Raw genomic sequence first — 10,969 nt, 5'->3', positions numbered from 1 at the left:
ACAGTTGTCATTCGCCAGTATTCCTTCTATACCATTACATATGGTACATTCACACAGTAGCCATTTAGGCGTAAGATTATTCTTTCTGTTCTTCCATTATCCAGTTGGACCACCGGACAGCGGAGACAGTTGATTGATCATTGTTGAGTTATTTATAGAACAGCAGCCCGATGTTTCTTGCGGAGCAGAGCAGTTGTATGGATGAATCGATCTTATTTCGACCGTGGATCGATCTCCATCGCTGATGATTGTTGCGTGGACGTAGCTATTATGTAACAACACAAAGATGGTCAATGAGGGCCCTGAGTTTTGAACTCACGATCGATCGCTTACTAAGCGAACGCGCAACCAATGTGGCTACGGAGACCCCCAACTATCAGATGTGTTCGGTTTGTTTGTTGCATATCTTCAGAGAATTATTTTGTTTTGGTTAGCGTCTCAGATTTTTTCCTTTGGGAAACATTTCAGAAACGCTTAAATGTATGCAATTGCAACACGTGAAATTCGAACTCGGTAAGAGATTGTCTCAATTTGCAAAATACGAAATTTTGCTCGGTGTGATAGTGATAGTGATTGTATCGACTTCTCGATTCGATTTACAAAACAGGACCCAATGTTTAGTTGTTATCTGCGGGTGAAATACACTCCGGAACAGGTTATTGGATGGGGCAAAAACAAAAAGAAATAAAATAGAATCAATTTCTAGATAATGCGTTTTATTTTCAGTGTAGCGTATTTTGGTTGTAAATTCAATGTAACGATTCAAATGTAACTTTCTATTATCGGTTCCACCGTCGGTAATGTTTGAAATGTTTAGTTCATAGGTACACTTATTTCATTATTATATGGTTCCATGTATCTAATGAGTACAGTGTCTTGTAAATATACTTCTGACGGGTTCCACATATATTGAAGAGATAGAAAATAAGAGCCTCTTTTTTCTCGATTCATAACCGATTAATTTTGTCCTTTCAGAAAAAAATATCTACTAATTATATTATTCATCACCTTTTTTTGGCAATTCCTCCAAACATATACATTCTCTATCAACTGCCAATCTTGGTTGAGCACATAAATATATAAATTTTTATACACGGTTTTGAGCGTGAATAATTATGTTTACGATTGATATCTTTGGATAAGCGATTGCTCCTCATATTTGCAACAAAATTGCTGATTATCACATTGATGCAAAAACATTTGAAAACAACTGTTGCTAATTGTATATATGAGAAAGTAATTGTTTTGGATCGCACCTAATGATTTTTTTCTTAATTGTCTATTGCTTTGCTATTGATTGCTGTGTTGCAGACGTTTTACTACTTGATGGTGTGTGGTTCGCAAAGTTTTCGAAAATATGTAATAATTCATTTTAGCCAGCTCTAGCAAGTACAATGATGAAACAAGTGCCAATATAACAAAATTCTGAAAGAAACATGTCTTCATACGCTGCGTTGAACCTACGAGAATAGTCTCTAAAGTTAGCGGCGTTGTATATAGTAGATCTGTCTGAATAAGCGATTTTACACGTTCGCGATACGTTCACTACCTTTGCGAAACAAGAGTTTTGATTCGGCGAGGCAGTGTCGGAATTGCTAACAGCAGTTTTTGGTCTCTACGTCATCTGGTGGCGGTGCCGATTCCATAAGCTCTGCGATTCGACGGATACACATTTTTGATCCTTCATGCGCTTCCTTGGAGATCTGCAAATGTATGAAAATTAAACTTTGTGGTTTTTTATCCTTTCATATATTTTAGTGATTTCCAATATCAATGACTTTGAAAGAGTGCAGTCCCGAATTCAAATGATGGGTATATATATCGCTTGCAATTCGTCCTCAATGTTACCAAAGCAAGATGTTTGAAATATGTATTCAAAACGCAAGTTGAAAAAAACAATTATAGTTCCAATTAGCAAACAGAGGAACGAGTTCTAAGTTCCTCCAGAATTCAGGGTAGTCAACGGTCAACTTAAAATGAAATGGTAATCCATTCTGATCGTTCTGCACTAAGTCGGTATTCAACTTCCGTTCACATGAACTAATTTACAAACGATATGCATTTAGAATTTACAATTGATACTTACCGATGCGAAATTAAGGAAGCCATGTGGAAGCCCCGGTAGAATATCCAGCGTGACCGGGATATTTAACCCTTTCAGTCTTTTCGCAAACATCACACAGTCGTCAAGGCATGGATCCAACACGACCGACTAGATAGTATATGGAACGGGAAATAATTATATAGGAAGCAATACCAAGTAACCATCGCAACTTACAAGTATTTTAGTAGGTGGGAATTGACTTAGCACCACATCGGTAGCCCAATACGGCGACAAATGGGAATCCTTCGGCACTTCGAAGATGAACTCATCCGATGGACTACGCGCGATCAACGCATCCAAATTGCTCTGAAACTCTGACTGTGAGCCGCTAGGAGCGATGGGTTTCGATGTTGTTATTGCATTGATTGTGGTGGACAGTCGGTTCACGAGATTGCTTGCCACATTCGAAACCCTGTTGGAGGTTCAAGTTTAAAACAAAACGGGGTAACACAATTTTACGTGAAATACATACTTTTCCTGCAGATTTTGAACACTAATTGCTTCCCGTCCAATGTCAATCACTACATTTTCCTCCGATGCAGAGCGCGAAATTGGACGCAAAATGGGCTCGATCTCCCCTGCAGCGTTAGTTGTTGTGTCCAAAACATACCTAATTAAAATACAACGTTCATTTATGTCCTTTACAATTGCATCCAAACAAACCTCTCAATGAAATCGGATACATTCTTATTGGTGTTCTGCTCGGAACTCATGTCGCTTGGTAGGTCCATCTCGAGATCATCCATCACCGTTACATTGCTATGTTCGGTTCTCAAATTGACTTGTTGTAAAGTGATTGGTTGGGAGTCTTCCTCCAGCGAAGTGATTGTATTACTTTCGTCTGGACTCATCAGATCGATTGTGTTGCCCATGTTCTGACTCTTCAGCGCCAGGGTATCGCTAATAGTGTCACTCACCGGGCTCAAATGTTGATTGTTCAACTAAAATACAGTATTATTTCTGAATTCAAAATCCACTAATAGAAAGACATATTCACCTGCACAATGTTGTTTGTATTTAGCTGATCCCAGGCGGAATTTTCAGGCGATTCCGATTTATCCGATTTATTATCTTCATCTGTTTTGCCGAAAGCCTGACCGTTGCTAACTTTTTGAACGATCACATATGAAGAAGAGGACGGATCACTGGTATTGAATCCGGCATTAACAATTGCCTGCCGTTCCTGCAACCGTCGTAGATTATGTTCCAGCACCTCTTTATTGGGACACGCGTAAGCCTTCAAACAACGCATCATGAATCCGAACGGTAGGAGCGGATCCATCAGACAAAGCATTCGTGCCGGACTAGGCACAAAGCTGATTAGAACCGGACAATACGCCAGAAAGATTCCATCCGGTTTCCGTACTCCAGTCTCGATACACTTCATTGCACAACCCAGATTCAAATTGGCACCGGCAGAATCTCCGGCGAGGATTATTTTTTCTCCAGTGGTTCCCAGGAGTTCACAGTTTTTCAAGGCCCAACAGTACGCGTAGAAGACTTCCTCCAGTGCTCGTGGAAAAGGAGCCTCGGGAGCGAGACTGTAGTCGATGGACAGAATCGGAATGTTTAACGAGACGGCCCATTCACGAAGATAACTCTCGTGGGACTTGGAGCTCTGTGCCACAAATCCCCCACCATGGCAGTGGAAGAGTAAGCCAGCGGACGGTGGATGTATTGTGCTGCGAGTATTAGTTTTCTCGCCTATCATTCCCTTCCTTTTGACGACACTTAGTAACCTTGCCTTGATAACTCCTGGTCCGCCGTGACTTTGCGGAATAGGAATGTTTATGAGGTCACCTGATTTTTCCGCCTTCAGCTGGATCGGCTCCGGAGGGATAGTTATGACTCGGTTCACCTTTACTTTGAACCCAATGAAGGACGGCAGAGTATGCATTAGTTCCGATTCTGCTAGAAACCAAAAGGCTTTACAAAAGTCCACACTCGAGTGCTGAGAAATATTAACGATCCGTCGTGCTCTCAATTCTGCGTCCAGCATGTACTTTGTGCTGGTATACATCGAGCTAGTCGCTTTCGAGATTTTTCCTCCTTGAGAATAGTAACCTTCCGAAAAGCCGGCCATTGCAATAGAAATAAATTTCAGCAAAGGCCTCATGGATTCACAAAATTGAAACCCGAGACAACGTCCATAGAAACAGAACTGATTAATTGTGTCAGCTTTGCCGAGCAGCTCCTCGACAGAATGTGAATCCGGAAACAGCTCGCCCGGAGTGCTCCACTCCCGAAGGGTATGACAATGCTTGAGGCAGGTGCAGAGACTAGCTAGCAGATGATTGTACGCTTCCACTTCCTTGACATACACGTTTTTCCTGAACAGAATTGAACCTCTATTTTCCATCACAAATCTTGACAGCTTCATTGTCGTCTTTATGCAGCATTCCACGACATACAAAAAGCTTCTAAAGCCATTTCCAGGCGTATCTTCATCGAAATCATACTCGTGCACGAAACCGTGCACCTTCTTCACCAAAGGTTTCACCGTTTCAATGTGGTCTATCAAACCAACGAAAGCACCATGCATTCTCAGTCCACTTTCTGTTTCATCGTCCTCGAAGTATTTTATATTGTTCTTGCACAGCTCAATCAATGTATTAAGCATAAACAGATCTTCGGTCTTGGCTTTGGAAGTCTCTGTCGATCTGTTTCCATCATCTTCCGAATCAATCGGAAGGATAACTTCCGTTTGATCAGCATTCAAATCCTGCTTGCAGCTGATTAGTTCCGACATGGTGACGACAGTTTGTACCTCACACTCAATAACTGATTTGATGACGACAGGCGGTTTCAGGCGATTTTAGTTTGGGTTTCGAACTTGATACCTTCTTATCAAAACAATGTCAAATGAGGTCATCGCCCAATTGTAGACTTTGAAACCGGACTTATTGATTCATCGATTCACGCCACTCGTGACTTTATGGAGTTGTGATGTCTAGCTTATTTCCGGCTTGCTATTTACAAATGATCGATGCGGAATGAACTAAGGCTTCTTGGACTCGAAGTAATCAGTGATAATCATCTACTGCTGATGATTTTCTTCACCTTATCTGATTTTCTCCGCTAATTATAAAGCAAATGATTTAAATCACAAGATAAATAACATCAAAAGAACACTATACTTCATAAACTGCCTTGGTGAATTTACTAAATTGTGTGAAAATTTCGCGAAAACCTTCGACAGTGATGGAATGTATACGACTCATTAGCTATAACAACAAAATATAAATACGTTTCAGTTCGAATGTGTTTGTGGATCGACAAACGTCTAAAATTTCAAGAGCAAACAATCAATGGTGGGAAAAGTACGTACAGTGATTTGATTCTGAATGGACAGATCAGTAATGCGACACGAATAATTGGACATTTTCGTAATAACATTCTTCGGGCAATTTTCTACAACACCATACATTTTTAGGAGTGTTTTCAACCATTTTCCAACTATTTTACTAGATCATGTATTTTACACACATTACGAAAGTGTTATTTGTTTTTCACATTGTGTTGTTGTTTGTTGCTATGTCTAGAGATGGGCAAACCGTTCACGAACGGCACGAAAAAACTAGTTCGCCGAAAAGAGTGAACGGACGGTCGTTCTTTTTCAAAGAACGGTAGTTCTCCCCACGAACTGATTCCGAGAGAACGGTTTGCGAGTGAACGGTTTGCAAGTGAACAGAACTGTTTGAGAAAGAACTGTTTGAGAGTGAACTGTTTGTGAACGAACTGTTTGGGAACGAAGTGTTTGCGGGCGAACTGTTTGCGAACGAACGAGTGCAGCTGAACTGATTTGTGCTGGACGGAAGGGATAAATATAACGAGAACGCTTGTAAGAAAAATGAAACGATATTGTCATTTATGAGCAATTGCAAGTAACGCAGGATTTATTTTGTTAACGTAAGGTACACCGGGGTAAGTAGATACAAAAAAATGAGAAGTCCTTCTTCAACTTAGTGTCACATTCTGAAAAAGGAGTTTTTTCTTGTCTCTTCAACATGAAATAATACTGAGGGTATTGTAAAGGAGACAGGTATGCAACTAGAATCTTGGGTTTGACTAGAACACTATAGAAGCGAATTGAAAACAGTATACCGGGTGATCATGATTGTTCATTTTATGACCAATACAGAATCGTAGGAGAAAATGAAGCTATTATATCTGTTGATAACAGCGTTATACACTGGTGGCTTTATTTAACAATACTGATGCTTAACCTATTGACAACGGTTCTTTTATACCCTAGTGGTTGTTATGCAGTTGTTATTTACATCATGCATAGTAACCGTTGTTGCTATGAAACTTATATGAAACAAACCTAGGAAACTAACTGGAAATCATAGCCTACCAAGGTTTTCAACACCCCCTCTCAGTTGTTTCCTTCTAATCCTAGCTTACTTCTTAAAGCATTGAAAGTTAGGTTGGGTAGCGACTTCGTGAGAATGTCTGCTAGTTGCTTCTGGGTTGGGATGTATATTATCTTAATCTTATTATCAGCAACTGCATTCCGGATAAAATGATATTTAACGTCAATGTGTTTGACTCGCCTTGTTTCTTCTCGTTCAGCCATCGCAATCGCTCCTTGGTTGTCTTCATAAATCGGTACCGGAAACAGTAGTCCATCTTGTTGGAGATCGGAAATCAAACCAGTCAACCAGATCGTCTCACTTACGCAGGAACTCATGGCAATGTACTCTGCTTCAGTAGAAGACATCACTACTGTAGGCTGTTTCTTTGATGACCAGGCAACAATGTTCCCGTGAACCTTTAGCAAAAATCCGGAAACACACTTGCGGTCTGATTCATCACTTGCAAAGTCTGCATCAACGTAGGCAGATACTGTTGCTTCCTTCGGCTTCCTTCGCTAAACTAATCCCAATTGCTTCGTTGCTTGTAGATATCGTAGGACTCGTTTTGCATGTTTCCAATGCTCATCTCCAGCAGCGTCCTGGAACCTTGCCAAATATCCAACGATGAAACATATGTCCGGTCGTGAACCCATCATGATATACATTAAGCTACCGATGAGCTCACGGTAAGGGTGTGCACATTTTGTATCTTCCCGCTTCAACTGCAGTCTTGATTCGGCAGGCATATCAACAGGATTGCAGTTTTCCATAGCGAAACGCGAAAGTATTTTATCGATCTGTCCTGTCTGAGACAGCCTCGTCGTTCCACGACCCAGATCCCTGTTGATCTTGATTCCAAGAAAGTGGTGTAGCTGCTTCATATCTGTCATCTCGAATTCTCGCATTAGCTTGTTCTTCACACGTTCTATATCGTCTTCATTCCCAGCAGCAATCAGAAGGTCATCTACATATACCACGATGTATATCTTACTGTCCCCACGAGCTCGAACATACAAGCAATGATCGTGCTTTGATCGCGTGAATCCAAAGGTAATCAGGAACTCGTTGAAACGGCTGTTCCAACACCTAGGTGATTGCTTCAGACCGTAAAGCGATCGATGCAGCAAGCAAACTTCATCAGAACGCTGCTCTACCCCCTCTGGACACCCCATGTATACCTTCTCTGTGAGAATACCATTCAGAAAAGCCGTCTTGACATCTAGCTGGTGAATCATCATTTTGTTCGTCGTTGCTAATGCCAGCAAAGTCCGAATTGTAGTCAACCGCGCCACAGGTGCAAATGTTTCCTCGAAATCAACGTGTCTCTTTTGTGCGTAACCCTTCGCTACCAACCTAGCCTTGTAGCGTATAGGCCGACCATCAGCATCCGTCTTCACGTTGAACACCCATTTGCACGGTACGGGTTGAACGTCAGCAGGGCGTTTAACCACGGTCCAAGTTTGGTTTTTGCGTAGCGCCATCAGTTCTTCTTGGATTGCTTGCCTCCATTCACGCTCGTTCGGATGATCTTCCACATCAGAGTAACATTCCGGAACCTGTAGGGAATTTGCACCAGCAGAAAGGGCTCTAAATAGAATATAATCGGAAAACCAACCTGGTCTCTTGCACTCTCGACCACTAGACCTCGGAACATCAGCACTAGGTTCGTTCCTTCCTGATTGTGGCGAGAGTGCTGTTGCGCTTTCCTTGTCGACTTCTTCCTTTTCAGCATTGGAGCCGCCTTCTCGAACATCATCATGAGCGTCCACAGTCGTGTTCACAATTTTCTGTTGTCTTTCGATTTCTCTCTCTTGCTCGGGAATTGGTGATACCTCCTCCGGAATAATCAATCCAGAATCGACGCCTTCGCCTTTGAATGGAAATGCTGCTTCGTTGCATCGGACATCGCGAGCCACAAACATTTTTCGCGATTCCTGATCCCAGAGACGATATCCTGTTGGTGCGTATCCGACCATAACGCACTTTCGTCCGGTTGGATCCAGTTTACCTCTTTTCTGCTTGGGTATCCAGGAAAATGCTTGACATCCGAACACTCTCAGCTTAGTGACATCTGGCTTCTCTCCATGCCACCGTTCCGCAGGCGTTTGGTTACCTCTAATCGCTTCAGTTGGGCTTCGATTGGTAATATACACTGCATTCAGGACCGCTTCTCCCCAGAGATATTTTGGTGCATTCGACTCCAACAGCATTGCTCTCATCTTTTCGACAATGGTGCGGTTGAAACGTTCCGCCACACCATTTTGTTGAGGTGAGTATCCCACCGTTGACTCTACTTGAATTCCCTTCTTCTCGTAGTAGGCCAGCTGCTCCTTTGAGAAATACTCGCGTCCAAGATCACACCGCAGGTTTGCTATTTTCGTTCCGAATTTAGCCGTCACCATCGCTTCGTAAACCTTGAAATAATCGTGAACTTGATCCTTTCTCTTTAGCAGGTAAACAACTCAGTTGGGCTTCGATTGGTAATATACACTGCATTCAGGACCGCTTCTCCCCAGAGATATTTTGGTGCATTCGACTCCAACAGCATTGCTCTCATCTTTTCGACAATGGTGCGGTTGAAACGTTCCGCCACACCATTTTGTTGAGGTGAGTATCCCACCGTTGACTCTACTTGAATTCCCTTCTTCTCGTAGTAGGCCAGCTGCTCCTTTGAGAAATACTCGCGTCCAAGATCACACCGCAGGTTTGCTATTTTCGTTCCGAATTTAGCCGTCACCATCGCTTCGTAAACCTTGAAATAATCGTGAACTTGATCCTTTCTCTTTAGCAGGTAAACAACTCCGAAATGCGTGTAATCGTCCACGAACGATACAAAATAACGACCATCCGTTGTTGCTGGGGTGATTTGCCCACACACATCCGTGTGTACACGCTCCAGTGGTCTTCGTGTCTGGGGTCTCGTGCCGTTGAACGGTTGCCTTACCATATTGGCTTCAACGCATGCATTACAAAATTCGGAATCGCCTTGGACATCGTCCAGTCCATTCACCATTTTGGAATTCTTCAGCTTGAGCAAATTCTTGTAACTAAGATGACCATAACGCTTATGCCAAAGCTGCAGCTCCGCGTTGCTATCGGCCGCTAAAGCCGATCCATTGGGTAAACTATTCATCCGCAAGTAAAAGAGATTACCCTTCAACGTCGCAACACCGATGGTTTCGTCATCTTTTGTCAATATTGCACGATCAGGCTTGAATTCGACGTGCACTCCCGCTTTCATAAGTCTCACCAGCGATAGCAGATTGTACTTCAGATTCCTTACGAACAATACGTTTCCGAAGGACAAAGTATATCGATTTCCTCCGACATTCAACTTACCCTTCACAGTGCCTTCCTTATTGGCTACCAGCACCTCACCATCCTTCGCACTGTCGATGTGAATCGGCACGTGTAGTTCGTGAATATCCTGGAAATATTCTTCGTTGCTGACCATATGACAGCTTGCACCCGAATCCAGCACATCTCTCTTGCTGTCTTCTTTTTCGTCCTTCTCCAAAAATGCCACTTTCGCTTCCTGCTCCTCAGGGGGATCATTCGTGATGGCTTCTTTTACATCGTGCGCTGAAAGCTGAGTCTCCACTCGGAACTTCCACGTATCGTAGCCTTCACCGGCAAACTGCACGATTCCTGCTTTCCTCGCACTGGACATTCTGGAACGACTGTTGCACTTTTCACTTTACTTTCAGGTATGGTGTGACTGGGCCTTTAACCTGTTGATAACAGCGTTATACATTGGTGGCTTTATTTAACAATACTGATGCTTAACCTATCGACAACGGTTTTTTTATACCCTAGTGGTTGTTATGCAGTTGTTATTTACATCATGCATAGTAACCGTTGTTGCTATGAAACTTATATGAAACAAACCTAGGAAACTAACTGGAAATCATAGCATACCAAGGTTTTCAACAATATCTTATTAACTTTTATTAGTTCAAATAGTGTATAGATTGAAAGGCAATTGAGAAAAACACATTATTTTTTGTTAAGTTAGTCCATTATTTAAAAATTTCTGATCACTTAGCAATTGGAATACGTTTCTTAGTAGAACCTATGTCACAATTTTTGGCGCTCTTGAGTGTTTGAACAGTATCCGATGATGTGATCACTTCGGCTTCCGGGCATATTTTTTCTTCTTGTGGACTTTGATGTAGACCAACTTTACATATTCCAATAGGAACTATTAAAAAAATCCATTAGAGTAGACGAATCTCCTGCTTGTACACTGGCATCGTGTACATCCTTTAAAATTGATGGCTCATTCAATTCACACATTGAAACTTGTTGAATCTGTTTGAATCATTCAAGTGCTCTAGGTTCGTTTTTATCCTCAGAAATTACCTTGTCAGAAAAGTGAAAAATTCCTGTTTTTTGAGTCCGCTTATTATTCGTTTTATCAAACTGGTTCCATGCTTGAGAAATAAGTGAAGAAAACACCTTCACACCGTAGTGTTTACGCTGCCAAGCAATCAAACGTTCATCGTAC

General features: G+C 42.0%; 1 protein-coding gene across 1 annotated transcript; it reads right to left on the bottom strand.

Annotated features, from left to right (window-relative positions):
* Positions 1-699: 699 nt before the first annotated feature.
* On the bottom strand, positions 700-5,342 carry LOC129779027 (hormone-sensitive lipase). The gene is made up of 7 exons (XM_055786264.1): positions 5,242-5,342; positions 3,102-5,182; positions 2,768-3,045; positions 2,577-2,714; positions 2,279-2,516; positions 2,087-2,212; positions 700-1,703 (listed from the first exon to the last, which is right to left on the bottom strand). Exons 2-7 carry the CDS (start codon positions 4,851-4,853, stop codon positions 1,596-1,598), a joined length of 2,640 nt encoding a protein of 879 aa, XP_055642239.1. The 5' UTR covers positions 4,854-5,182; positions 5,242-5,342; the 3' UTR covers positions 700-1,595.
* Between the last annotated feature and the right edge of the window lie 5,627 nt (positions 5,343-10,969).

The sequence above is a fragment of the Toxorhynchites rutilus genome, chromosome 3, assembly GCF_029784135.1.
Source record: "Toxorhynchites rutilus septentrionalis strain SRP chromosome 3, ASM2978413v1, whole genome shotgun sequence".
Classification (NCBI taxonomy): domain Eukaryota; kingdom Metazoa; phylum Arthropoda; class Insecta; order Diptera; family Culicidae; genus Toxorhynchites; species Toxorhynchites rutilus.
Note: the sequence above shows the minus strand (reverse complement) of the source record. Positions and strands in the feature narration are given on the sequence as shown.

What these genes read in the sequence shown, in the direction of transcription:
- LOC129779027 (XM_055786264.1), bottom strand. Translation starts at nt 4,853, where the DNA reads ATGTCGGAACTAATCAGCTGCAAGCAGGATTTGAATGCTGATCAAACG. An exon ending in ATACAAACAACATTGTGCAG is followed by an intron (nt 3,046 to 3,101) that starts GTGAATATGTCT and finishes ACTGTATTTTAG; the next exon opens with TTGAACAATCAACATTTGAG. An exon ending in GTATCCGATTTCATTGAGAG is followed by an intron (nt 2,715 to 2,767) that starts GTTTGTTTGGAT and finishes TATTTTAATTAG; the next exon opens with GTATGTTTTGGACACAACAA.